This window comes from Furipterus horrens, unplaced genomic scaffold (assembly GCF_987537825.1).
Source record: "Furipterus horrens unplaced genomic scaffold, mFurHor1.1.pri manual_scaffold_6, whole genome shotgun sequence".
NCBI classification, from domain to species: domain Eukaryota; kingdom Metazoa; phylum Chordata; class Mammalia; order Chiroptera; family Furipteridae; genus Furipterus; species Furipterus horrens.
The window spans coordinates 75,552,882-75,566,408 of NW_028327176.1; the positions used below are offsets into that span (position 1 = coordinate 75,552,882).

At 43.3% G+C, this 13,527-nt stretch overlaps 1 protein-coding gene and 1 pseudogene across 1 annotated transcript in view; one reads left to right on the top strand and one right to left on the bottom strand.

Moving 5' to 3' along the window:
- Positions 1–13,527, bottom strand: part of SNRNP200 (small nuclear ribonucleoprotein U5 subunit 200) — a 29,160-nt gene extending 15,633 nt beyond the window's left edge. Inside the window, exons 1-16 of the mRNA XM_090281819.1 lie at positions 13,359–13,527; positions 12,827–12,990; positions 9,218–9,389; positions 8,017–8,209; positions 7,515–7,570; positions 5,931–6,029; positions 5,429–5,581; positions 5,227–5,326; positions 4,919–5,055; positions 4,361–4,444; positions 4,097–4,270; positions 3,678–3,815; positions 3,285–3,440; positions 2,554–2,724; positions 764–957; positions 426–549 (exon numbers count right to left, since the gene is read on the bottom strand). Coding sequence (XP_090137945.1) covers positions 426–549; positions 764–957; positions 2,554–2,724; positions 3,285–3,440; positions 3,678–3,815; positions 4,097–4,270; positions 4,361–4,444; positions 4,919–5,055; positions 5,227–5,326; positions 5,429–5,581; positions 5,931–6,029; positions 7,515–7,570; positions 8,017–8,209; positions 9,218–9,389; positions 12,827–12,990; positions 13,359–13,403 — 2,160 coding nt within the window. The 5' untranslated portion in view covers positions 13,404–13,527. The remainder of the gene's footprint in view (positions 1–425; positions 550–763; positions 958–2,553; positions 2,725–3,284; positions 3,441–3,677; positions 3,816–4,096; positions 4,271–4,360; positions 4,445–4,918; positions 5,056–5,226; positions 5,327–5,428; positions 5,582–5,930; positions 6,030–7,514; positions 7,571–8,016; positions 8,210–9,217; positions 9,390–12,826; positions 12,991–13,358) is intronic.
- LOC150006545 (mitochondrial coenzyme A transporter SLC25A16 pseudogene) lies at positions 10,901–11,693 on the top strand (annotated as a pseudogene).

Genomic DNA, 13,527 nt, shown 5'->3' on the forward strand with positions numbered 1-13,527 from the left:
TATTTTTACTGTTACATTTTTATTGTAAGCTAGCCAGATCTTTTATGGAAGAAACCCTTGATAATGCAGACAGACTGATTACCTGAGCCTCAGGATTTCTTTTTTGGGGGGTTTTAAATTACAAATTCAATGTCTTTAATGATTTATAGGACTATTCAGGTTATCTATTTCATCTAGGCTGAATTTTGGTAGTTGGTAGTTTTTGAACAAATGGCCCAGTTCTTCCAGGTTGTCAAATTTATGTGTAAAAAATTATTCAGATTATTCCTTTATTATCCTTTCAATAGCTACTTCTGTAATATCCATTTCATTCCTGATACTGACATTGGGTTGTGTCTTCTATCTTTGTCAATCTTGCCTAATCGTTAGTAAACCAAGAATTCAAAAGAACAGAGTTTAAGAATGATAAGAAACCATAGACAGACCTGATTTTTTCCTGCATGTTCCATGATCTTCTCATAGACTATTTCATTCATGATCTGGAAACGCTTGATAGCTTTTTTCTCTGTGATGCCTACGTAAGTCTGTTCCAGAGGCACTGGACGGAAGCTAGAAGTTCAAAAGTTAGACAAAGGAGGTTTTTGGCACAGAATATTGAAGAAATAAATGGTCCTTTTCACTGCCCAGGAGCAATATTCCTATTTTTGGAGTCATACCACACCAAAACCCAAAGGCCCTTCTAAAACCCAATCCAACAGAGTTCCGTGGCAAAGGGAAAGTCAACAGGAAGGTCACTTGGTTAAACTTCTCCGTCTCCTCATACCTATTGTCAAAGTAGAAGAGGCCCTTGGCAGGATCAACACGCAGAAAGGTGGCCACATCTTCATAATTGGGGAGGGTGGCACTAAGCCCAATGAGTCTGACATCCTCTTGGGTCATCTCAATGTTTCGGATGGCCCTGGCCACCAAAGCTTCTAAGACAGGACCTCTGTCATCATGGAGAAGATGGATCTCATCCTAAGGAATAGAGAGCAGCAAATTACCTCTAGGACTAGAGAAATTGAGCCCCCCTTCCTGACAATAGTCACGTTTTGTAGGTACAAATCTAATATGCCAAATATAGACAAGAAAAGGGATCTCAAGATAGAGAAACCAAATGATGAAACAAAATTCACCTGGAACCCTCCCCGCACCCTGTGAAATAACACGCTCTGCAATGAGCTGCTGCTTTACTACAGTTTAGTGAAACAATGCTTTATGGAAAGAAAATCTGATACTTCAAGTACAGTGGTTCATAACTTCACTCAAAGATATATTTCTTTACTGATCAAACCACATTTATATCAAATAAAGGCTTCACCTCTGGGCAGTTACCCTCACCAAGAACAAAAGATATTGGGCAACAGATGGTCAGCTCACAGGGCCTAAGGCAGTGCTTCTCAAATTTTATCACGGAAACAAACCAGTAGGGGACCTTATTAAAATGCACACTGCATTTCAGTAGCTGTGGGGTGCGGCCAGGGACTCTATTTCTACCAAAGCTCATTAGCAGGAGTTGACAGAACTTTTCCTTTGTTTTTTAAATTTTAAGACTTTATTTATTTTTTAGAAAGAGGGGAAGGGAGGGAGAAAGAGAGGGAGAAACATAAATGTGCAAGAAAAACATTGATCAGCTACCTTTCACATGCACCCAACTGGGGACCTGGCCTGCAACCCAGAAATGTGCCCTGACTGGGAACTGAACCAGCAAGCTTTCAGTTCGCAGGCAGGCACTCATTCCACTGAGCCACACCAGCCAGGGTGGCAAACTTTTTATTAAAGGCCAAATAGTTAATACCTTAGGCCTGTGGGCCATAGTCCCTGTTATAAATATTGAATTCGGTAATGGCCACACAAAAGCAGCTATAAACAGTATCTAAACAATACATATGGCTGTGTTCCAATAAAACAAAAACCAGCAGCCACAGCTTGCCAGCCTCTCCTCTAGAACACTGAAAACCAACATGTAAGCTCTTCTTTCTGCTTTCCCAGACAACTTCAACTATACTCAGACTCAGTGATTGGTCTCTAGGCACTTTTGCTTCAATGGAACACAACACCCTGACTCCTCCCTCCCTCCCTCTCACAATAGACTATTTATAAATCCCCTTGATGTTCTGAGATAACACAGTTTTTCTTTTGTCCATTCACATCTATCTCAAAATTTCTGACATAAAAAAAGATATAAAGAGCCCTGGCTGGTATGTCTCAGTGCATTGAGCACCAGCCTGCAAACCAAAGGGTCACCGGTTTGATGCCCAGTCAGGGCACATGCCTGGGTCGCGAGTCGGGTCTCCAGTTGGGGGTGCGCAAGAGGCAACCACACACAGATGTTTCTCTCCCTTTCTCCCTCCCTTCCCCTCTCTCTAAAAATAAAGCAATAAAATCTTTTTTTAAAAAGAGGTATAAATAATAATATTGCAATCACTGTACTAGGAAATTTTCAATGAAGTGCAGATTATCATTTAATGATAAAAACAATGCTGATAACAGGAGTCATTACAAAGGCCAGTAACTGGAGAAAAGTTCCTGGGCCAGACTGATCTGCATGCCCCAACAAGTGCCCCTGCTCACCAGAATGATGAGCCGCACAAGCTGTGTGTAGGTGCGCTCCCCACCCTTGCGAGTAATGATGTCCCACTTCTCAGGGGTGCAGACAATGATCTGAGTGGCACTGATCTCTTCCTTGCACAACTGGTGGTCGCCAGTCAGTTCTGCAACTGTGATGCCATATGTGGCCAGGCGCTGTGTGGAGGAAAGGCACATTAGGCAAGAATGTTTGCAGGGGGCCTTGGCACCAAACTGTCAGAAATGTCTGAGCACAGAGCATTGGAAGTAGGTTCAGCCCATCAGGGAAATACCAGGTGAATTAGATCAATCATATGAACAAATCCAAGTTTACAACCAGGCAAATGTAACAGACAAAGGCTCTCTGGGAGCTCCATACACATGAAGGGAAAATGGAAATGCGTACATCACAGAACATGGACTAACACCAGCAGGTCTATTATCAATCCCAGCCATGCGAGGGTTTCATTACTCCAACAATGCCCATGAGAACAACTGGAGAAAACTGCAACGCAGAGGGTCACACAAAGACAATAAATCCTTGCAAAGGCCAGGATAGGTCAAGGACATTCTTGGTTCAGAAACACTTTGTATCTGGGTCAAGTACTATCTTTGAAATGGAAAAAACACCATCTGAGGGACTACAGAGATGCCCTGATACAAGAAGCAGTGAAGCAACAGACCTGCCCCCAACCTGTGACAGCGTAGCCAGCATTTTCTGAGAGTTCTACCCTTACCTTTCCAAAGCTGCCCACCATCTCCTGCACCAAGGACCGCATGGGAGCAATGTAAATGATTTTGAAGTCGTCCACATTGATAGTGCCATCCATGTTAATGTGCTTCCCGATCTCCCGGAGCATGCACATCAGGGCCACATTGGTCTTACCAGCACCCTGAGACAGAGGTCAAGGTTGAGGCGGCTTGCTTACCTGGGAATGCTCACCGCTTTAACTCCCATTGGCTTACTACCAAAGAGAGACTAGAGGACATCCCAAGAATTTTATTCAACCATTTAATATCTCTTTCAGCAAAGAATGAAGATTTGGAGTGTATGAGTGGAAATGAAGCCTCTTGCCACCAAAAATATAGGCCACATTCCACAAGAAAGCAACAGCCAGGGCAGTGCTTACAGTGGGAGCGCACAGCAGCAGGTTCTCATCTGTCTCCAGGGCAGCCCGGTAGAGCTTACTCTGGATCCTGTTCAATGTTTTGAAGCCCTCGAATCCAGCCTGGGCATACTTGGGCAGCTTCTCTACTGGAAGCAGTTGCTGAAAGAGAGGCATTCGTATTTATTGGCAGTACCCTGAGCAGACTATGTTCTTGAGGGATCTCCAGGACTACATTTCCTGGCAAGCTACCTGTATACTGTCCACTAAAGGGCAGACCAGAGGGATCAGTATTGTCCCTGGGGCTCAAAATCAAAACAGAAAACCTTTCACTCCTGGAATAAACTGAATGTGAGATAAGGCCACATTGTGGTTAATGGGTTGAAATCCAAACTGGAAGGGAGGTGACCTGAGGAGAAAACCGAGAGAAGCAATTAACTCACTTCCTCTGAGCCAAAGGGCTTGGGTTTCAGAGCAGGCACATGCACCTCTTCGTAGCCCTTGCGCTGACGACGGAAAGACCCGTCTGGTAGCTGACAGCGTTTGTTTGCCATGAAGTGGCTCCCTTGGGTAAAAACCAGGTCCTCCAAGTCCAGAACCTGCCTAGGAGCCAATGCCTGAGAGTAAGAAAAACAGAATACGAAGTCAGGAGGCTGAGCAAATAAGCCTGTATCCATCAGCCTTGGAAAGGGCCCTGAGACACCGACCTCCCCACCCTGGTCCAGATCCATGGTTTCCAGGTCAGTGTCCATTCGGGACTGGCGCACTCGCTCCCTCCGGGACCGCTCCTCCTGTGGTGGGCAAAGATAAAAAGGGCAACAATTTATCACCATTCTAGGCTCTTATCCATCTCAGTCCCTCCTTAGCTAAGCTTGACTTATAGCTGCTGACCTGTAAGTCCAAAACAAAGATAGCCCTTTATGTTCAGACACTTGCCAAGGAAATGGCTTTAAACGGACAATGCATAGTGTGGGGGTTAACAATTCAGTGTCAAGAGCTCTCACTCTGTTCAGCAAATACATGTCCTTTCCTCTATTCTCAGGAGATACCATGATTTAGTATGTAAACAAATAGAAGGGCCCACAGCAATGTGAAGTTGTCAATTCTAATATGTACCACTGACAAACCTCAAAAAATTTAGAGAAATACTTCTTCACCTTCCTATGAATAGGCATTTTGCTTTATGCTGCCATCTTCTAACTAATGTCTCTTCCAAAGCACACACTCTAGCTCTGGAATCACAGAAAAATCAGCCTAGCCCTTACACGAATCAGATCCTCCTTCTCTGTTTCATGGAGCTGGTAGAGAAACTTTGATAGCTCTGGATCAGCTTCCATCTTCCCCATGATCCTTTCCTTTTCAGCTTCACTCTGTGCACTGGCCAGCAAGGTACAGTATAAAACTGCCAATAGCAAGAGGAGAAAGAGAAGGTGAGGAGGGAGACAGTGCGTAAAATCAACCTTTAGCCTTGAGGTAGAAAGGAAAATGAATGAAATGTGTTGAAGCTATGAAGGCAACAGTCTCCGTCACACACGTGCGCACACACACTACAGAGGGGCCACTGTATACTCACTCATCATCCTATTCTGCCGCAGCACTTTGATAAAATCGAAAGTGTTGAAACCAAGGAGCAGCACCAGCTGGTTTTCACACTCCCGATCATCACTGGCTGTCTGCAGAGAAGGTAACACCAGGATTAATGACACAGCCATCTGCTCTATACATTCCCCAACTCCTAAGATACACTAAATGCAAAAATGTGACCTTGGCCATACCTTTAAGATTTCCAGGACTTCATCTGCCTTCTTCTGAGACACAATGGCATCATCATAAAAGCGACTGAGCTGCCGCTGTAGCCAAAATGCATCAATGTCCCGAGGGTGCAAATCCTTCTTCTTGGAACTCATCAGTTCACCGGAGGCTACAAGCTGCACAAGTAACAGGTACTAAGCTCACCACATTTGTCTACCCCAACCACTTCCTCATCATCCTGCAACAGTGCTCTACTCGCCACCCAGAGCCCACCTTCTATTGAAAACTTTCCAGAGGAAAGAAATGTCTACTATACTGAACTTGGGAGCACACCAAACTAAGATCTCATCAACATATGCATTTGGGAAGGAGGACAACTGACTGAAATCATAAGAAAACCAAGACACTAAATGTTTGTTATGGCCTACCCTAAAAAAAACAGGGAGCTCAATAAATGATATAACAGGACCTTGGTATGGGAAAGAACCTGGCCTGCAGCAGGAGGCAAGGACACATTTTACTCACATTAGCCGAGAGGGTACAGCGCACCACGGCCTCATCCCCTTCCATGTCGTCATCAGACGCCTCTTCTCGAACCTCCCCATACACATCTTCATCTCCTTCCTGTGGAAAGAGCCCCAACCCCAGCCCATGACTTGGAGCTGATCCAGACATTCCCACAGAATCTCTCCCCTAAGTCACTTAAGATTGGTTAGTGAGATGGCTTTGGAGTGAAACCAATAGCCTGTTGGAAGCAGGATCAGCCTTAGCCAGAGTACATTTAATGGCATGGCCTCACTACTCTAAGTCCACATGGCAAGCTTCATTAGGTGCTTCCACTCTTGTCGGCTTCTCACTTGAGGCCACCGTGAAGGCAACCAACTGGACCACAATCTCTCTCATACAGATACAACCAATGCACGTTAAAAAAGAGCTCAGCACTGAGCTGGTGGGGCTCAGTGGATTGAGTGCTGGCCTGCGGACCAAAAGGTTGCAGATTCAGGCCAAGTCCCCAGTTGGGGGCATGCGAGAGGTAACCGATCGATGTTTCTCTTCACACATCGATGTTTCTTTCCCTCTCTTTCTCCCTTCCTCCCCTTCTCTGAAAATAAAGAAAATCTTAAAAAAGAGAGCTCGCTCGCAGTGAGGAAGAGTTATGCAGCAGAAGCACACTTGGATCCAGAAGTGCAGACGACATTTGGCTTGCTCACCAATCCTGACTCACACCCTGGCTCACACTATACTGTGGACTCAGCATAGTATTATGTTCAAAGCAGAAACTTAATAAGTATTTGTTAAATGAATAAGTTCTCTGAGCAAAACCTTATTTCAGGTTGTTGCTACTTAAAATCTAAAATTCTATTAAATGTACTGCAGGAAGGGGTTTAGCAGTCAACTATTTCACTCATCTGATTTGCTAGATGGAGAAACTGAAGCAAAATGACCTGCCCAAGATACAGGGCCAAAAATTCAACCTCCTGACTGCCAGTGTGGCACTCTTTCCGGACTCTACTGTGTTGCCCCTTCCTCCCATCGTAGCACATGAAATTCCAAGGCCAGCATTTTACCTTCAGGAGCCCAACTCACACACCGAGAATCCTAGGGCAACTTTGCAAAGATTTCCAAAAGCCCCACTTGTTTCTATTTAGTTATATTAAAGAAATTATGATTAGGTGGTAAACCTCAGTGGATGCTGCAACTGTTACTTAAACATCCATGTACTGAATATGCCTATGGTCTTGGGCAAAAAGTACATTCTTCTGAAACTGGCAATGGGGCATAGCACCAACCAGTGGGACATTATAAAAGTAAGGTTAAAATGCAGTAAAACGTGGTAGCATACACCTTCAATTAAGGTATACACTGTACTTATCTTTTTCTTTTTGCTAATGCACTTAGTTTAAATTATTAATTAATTTATAATTATGCTTAGTTTGCTTTACAAAAACCTAAAGATGATCGTAATAATTTTTTAGCAAAATAACATTTAAGCCCAAGTGACACCCATACAACACCATCAAGTTTATCTGACTTCAGTTAGGGAACTTCCTTACACTAGAACAATTTCAAAAAACAAGAATAAATGAGGTCCTTTTGTTTTAACCTTACCTCTTCATCAGACTCAAACTGCACATTCACACCATATGTCTCATCAATGTTGTCATCTGAAACAATGAGAGATCAGAGGAGGGCAGGGAACAGTTAGTGAACTGAGGCACTACAGAGCACATACTCCCCAACCGCCTGACTTGCCTCTCCTCAGGATGGATCTCATAGACAATCAAGGATCAACATTAAGAGAGTCATCTGTATTGCCACCAGGGAGGCCTCCTCCGACCTGCCAACTTTGAGTACAATGCTTCTCTACTTGCTCAACCATTTGAGTCCCCCAGACTCTGCCCAAGTTTTTCCATGTTCTACCTAAAGATCCAGAGTAAGAAATGGCTTCTATTCTAGGGATTCTGGTATTCATCAATAATAACTCCTCAATAAACACCAAAGAGATTATGGGAACTTACACAATCAGGTGTTTTATTGACTGAAGCTAGATCACATTTAGGGTTCAACAAGCAACCAGTTTATATGATCAGGACATAAAAAGCTCATTTACCCATATTCTGGATTTCCTTGTCTCCACCGTAGTCTGTGATCTTTTTGCCCAAGTTCACTAGCACATGGTATCTGGTATCATCTGTCTGCCCCAGCAACAGGTCAATCTCCTTTCTCCTTTCTTTGTCACGAAGCTTTTCATTCTTTAGGACCGCTAGAACTTCATCAGCTGCCCCACAAAGAATATCACGTGGCTGGTGGCAAAAAAAAAAAAGAAAGAAAAAATTTAGAACAATGAGAAGCAGAACATCACTGACCAGTGTTATGTGACAACTGGATGTGAAAAGTCATGTATCTTTAAAATCTGCATCCCAGTCCTGGCTGGTGTGGCTCAGTAAACAAGAGTACCAGCCTGCAAAACAAAGGGTCACTGGTTTGATTCCCAGTCAGGGCACATGCCTAAGTTGTGGGCCGGGTTCTCAGTGGGGACGTATGAGAGGCAAGGCCAGATGCCCGGTAGGAGACATGCAAGAGGAAAAGCAACTGATTGATGTATCTCTCACACATCGATGTTTCTCTCCCTATTTTTCCCTCCATTCCCTTTCCTAAAAATAAATGAAATCTTTAAAAATAAAAATCTGCATCCCAGGTTCTAGTCATTTCATTAACATAAATAAAAAATGCCACCAAGACTTACACAACTAAAAGAAAACCCATTTTAAAAAGATTAGATAGGTGGTCTTAGGAAGGAGAAGGACGCGAACTCCACCACAGCCTGTGACACTTCCTCAGGTGGCAGAGGCACTCCAGTCTTCCTCTAACCTGCCCAACTTCTGGTAATCCTCTATCCTCACCTCTTCTAACACCCACCTCAACCAGAGCCTCTCCAGGACTCTAACCACACACGTATAATAGTTAGGAGCCAATTCTGGACACGAACTACCCGGTTCTTATCCTGGCTCTGCCAAATACAATCTTTATGACTTCGGAAAATTATGTAACTAATCTTTGCCTCTCATATCTCTCTATAAAACTGAAAATGAGTACTAATAGCACCCAATCATGGAGCTAACACGAGGACTGTAAGAGAGAAGACACATAAGGTACTATCCCAAATAAAGTAAGTGCTCAGGAAGTATTAGCCACTTCTGCAAACTGGCATGGCCCACAGAGGAAGAGCCACAGACAAGGTTCTTCTGGCGCCTTCCAGTTGTGACTCTCTCCCTCTCCAAAACCATGACTTCACCCTCTGGCTGACTCACCTGGTCTCCAAGGGCAGCCTGGATGAAGCTGAGCAGCACTTCATAGGTCTCCCGGGTCTCTTTGGTTTTGGGCTTATAGATGATGCCTACCATCTCATCGATGCCCTCTGAGAGCAGAGTGTACCCCTTCATCTTGTTGATGTCGTGCCTGTCCTCATCACGCTTTCTTCGCCTAATGGGACACATAATGTGACAGTGAACAGGCAGAACCTTCCCTCCCAGAGGCAAGACTAAATCAAGCCCACTCTCCTCTCCTTCACAGCTTCATGGCACACAAGTAATATTTAAAAACAAGAATCTGTACCTCAATAAATAATTCCCATTTGGCCTTAGTCAGCTGCAGGGGTTATTTCTTTATAGGAACACAATAATAGAGCTGTCTGTCATTTTCTCACTAGATGTGCTAAATGTTACAATGAGACATCTCAATTCATTTAAAAAACAGAACTTTTTTGCCCTGGCCGGTGTGGTTCAGTTAGTTTGAGTGTCGTCCTGTGGACTGAAATGCCGCAGGTCCAATTCCTGGTCAGGGTACATGCCTAGGTTGTGGGTTTGGTCTGTGGTCAGGGTACACACGAGAGGCAACCGATCAATGTTTCTCTCTCTCGCTAAAAGCAATGAAAAAATGTCCTTGGGTGAGGATAAAATAAATATAGAATTTAAAAAATGCAAACCTTTTTATTTTGTATGACATCATACAAAGGGACTTTTAGGGTTTTCTTTAAGATTAATTTATAGAGAGAGAGGAAGGAAGGGCAAAAGAGAGGAAGAGAAACATCAATGTGTGGTTGTCTCTCGCACACCCCCAACCAGGGACCCAGCCCGCAACCAAGGTATGTGCTCTGACCAGGAATCGAACCAGTGACACTTTAGTTCACAGGCCAGCACACAATCCATTGAGCCACACCAGGGCTACAATGGAATTCTGACTGGTTTTTCAAATACGTTTTCTTTTTCTAGCCAGAGAAATTATAACTTCAAAGTAATCTACTGCCATCAATTCCAAAAAACTTATAACAAAACTGGAAAAAAAGTCCTACTTTTCAAAGTAGAAGACCAATAATATATGAACTCATTTCAAATGTAACTACTTTAATCAAAACTGTGCCTACTAATTTTTGAGACTCATCATGGGAGGAGGAAAACATGATCAGGGTCAAAAGATAATGGAGAGATGAAGAGAAATTATTAAGTTTTGAAACATATCCCCCCAAAAAGTAAAAAATAACAAAAAACACTAACCAAAACCTGTCATTTATACCCTGGATGCTTGAATATTAGTTTATAAACACAGAAGTAGGAAATGGGCAACAGCAGATGAAAAAAGTAGGAATGGGATGTTAGTAATGGAAGGAAAAAAATTACCAAGACAAGGGAACAGCAAGAATCTTGAAAATATCATGAAAAAAAATTAAAATCTATGGACCAGAAACACATACATTAGAAAAAGGTCTAGCCCTGGCCAGTGGCTGGAGCATCCCCCCATACAACAAAAGGTTAAGGGTTCAATTCCTGGTCAGGGCACATATGTGTTGGAGGTTCAATCCCATCGGGGCACATATGGGAGGCAATAGATCGGTATTTCTCTCTCTTTCTCTCACATCAATATATATGTATTTTTAAGATCTGAAAGTTGGACTCCACCCTGCACACGTGGCAATAGGTGCCCTGTCAATGCCAGCAATGGCCATGGCCCCAGCCCTTGGATTGTAATTTAGCAACTAAAATTCCACAAGGCAGTTATGAAGGCTGCAGCACCAGCCCTGGTGGCACCCAACCCCCTTCCCACAAAGCCACAGGTGGAGGGCCCACCACGAGTTCACCCCTGCCTTCTGCTTCTACTTCTACTGGAAGGATCCTGGTTGGTAGCAATGCAGGATGCTGTGCTAAAACAGCTGCTCCTTTGGATTGAGTAAAGGTTTTATTACAAGCTCACAATCACCATTACAAACGTTCAGGAGTATTTTCTGATTGTGTGCTGTTCCCCAAAAGGAAGGAGGACTTGGACTGTATAAACGGAACAGTGCAATGATGATTCAAATCTTTCCCTGTGGCATGTGAGCATTATAAAACATTAATTACTACAAAGCTGGGGTTTTTATGGTCATGTGCACAGATTAAAAGATGGATCCATGGTGGACATGACAGCAGTTACCTATACTCACCCTCTTGACATGGTTAGAGTTGCCTAGCATTCCAGGTGAAAGGGAAACATACTTACACAGGAATTATTCATGCACTCGAAAAGAATTTATGCAAAGAAAGGTGGTTTCCTTTGATTTTACAGAGGCCTTATGCCTAATATATTAGAAATGGCCCCATATGCAGGTGTTCCATTTTTTACTTTTGCTACCTGAGTGTTAGGTTTTCCCATGCTCCTATACTTCTAGGCAGACCTTCATTAGAAAACTCACATAAGCCCTGGCTGGCGTGGCTCAATGGATTGAGTGCCAGTCTACAGAAACTGAACTTTTAAGTTATATAAACCATAGCTCAGAAGTCAGCACTGAATTATTATTCTTATTATTTCACTTCTTAAAATTCTGCTCCACTGGATAAAAGGACAAACACCACTTCTCTTCATTAAAAAAAATAAACCTTGTATTTAAAAAGTAGTCATACAGCCCTGGCTGGTGTGGCTCAGTGGGTTGAGCACCAGCCTGTGAACCAAGAGGTCACAGGTTCGATTCCCTGTCAGGGCACATGCCTGGGTTGTGGGCCAGGTCCCTGATTGGGGGAGTGTGGGAGGCAACCAACTGATGTTTCTCTTGCACATCCCACCCCTCTCCCCCACTCCTCTCCCTTCTCCTAAAAATAAAATAAATAAAATCTTTAAAAAATAAAAAGTAGTCATACACAGACTCAACAATAAATGACGAATTTTCAGTTACTGCTCAAATGTTATTAGAGGTACTATGACTGATTTAAATATACTTAAAAGTCAATGTATTTCCCAAAGAGAGTAACAGTAAATACTGACAATATTCTCTCAAAATAGACTAGCATTATAGATTTGCTTTGTTAGATGATTTGGTGTACACTAGAAAATTTATTTTAGTAGACTGTGAAATATCCATTAATATAGATGCGAATGTCAAAGACTATTTCTCAGGTGTCTCATGATACATCAACTAATTCTTCCAAGTAAAATAATTTTAGTGCAATATAAAAACTTAAGTAGAAATGTAAAATGATTTGATCTGCTATCCTTTTTATTAAACTGGTTTAAAGTGTAAGAATTCCATTTATTGTGTTTAGAGTACTTTTTATGTTTTATTATAAGCATGACAGAAATGGGAGGGGAACAGTTATAGTTTTGTCCTCAGAAATAGAGATTTGTAGAATTGATGTTTTTCTCTCCCTCTCTCTTCTTTCCTCTCTCTCTAAAATCAATTAACGTATCCTTGGGTAAGGATTAAAAAAAAGACTAAAAGTTGTTTTCCACTGCGGGCTCACTGGTCAAGGCCAAAGAAACTTTTACCTCTGTTGTTTTTACCTTAAATTGTTTTAATGCCACTGATGACTCATCTTGCACTCAGCACTTGAGCAAAAATGCTGCTCAAATGCTGGAGAGGATGGTCTTTGCATCTCTCTCCCCTTGGCACTCACTTGGCCCTTCTTTCCTCCTGCATCTGTGGTTTGGTCCGTTGAGCCTTATCTCCCATCCGGGTGCCCTCCAGCTTCCCAACCAGGGATAGCACCTCTCCTGTGGGTTCATCCCGGCGGGTCCGGTCAATGAGAGAACGGTCAGCTTGGAGGACAAGATTCGAGTTCTGTAACAGATCACAATATTATCGAAGTTGTGACATGAGCAGGGCCAATTCCTCTATCACAAGGATACCAGCAAATAACAAAGGAAGTAAAAATCGGAGTTACTAAGCGCTGATAATAAAAAAGATGTTTTTCTCAAGAATAGCATTGCATAATTGCGCGTTAGCAAAGCGCAAGCAAATCAGTAGACCAATGCCGCTTCTAAGACAACACATTAAAACCCACACCAGGGAAAATGTTGTGCACGTTGGGAGTGACACCTGGAAGGGCGTGAGTACGTATACCGCTTTCGTGGTTTTCTGTAGGCCTTCAGTCTTAAACTACCTTCTCCAGCCTCCCGCTCCCCACTCCGCTTCCGAGCCACACGCACCGCTTTGTACTCGTACTGCAGGCTTCGGGCGGTCACATCCGCCATGTCCGCGGCCGCTCCGTGTCCTCAGAGATCCACTCCCTTAACCCGCACGCTACGAACGCCCACCGCTCCGCGACCCCGTGAGGCCGGAACAACGGTGCAAAGACGAACAGGAGGCAGAGAGAAA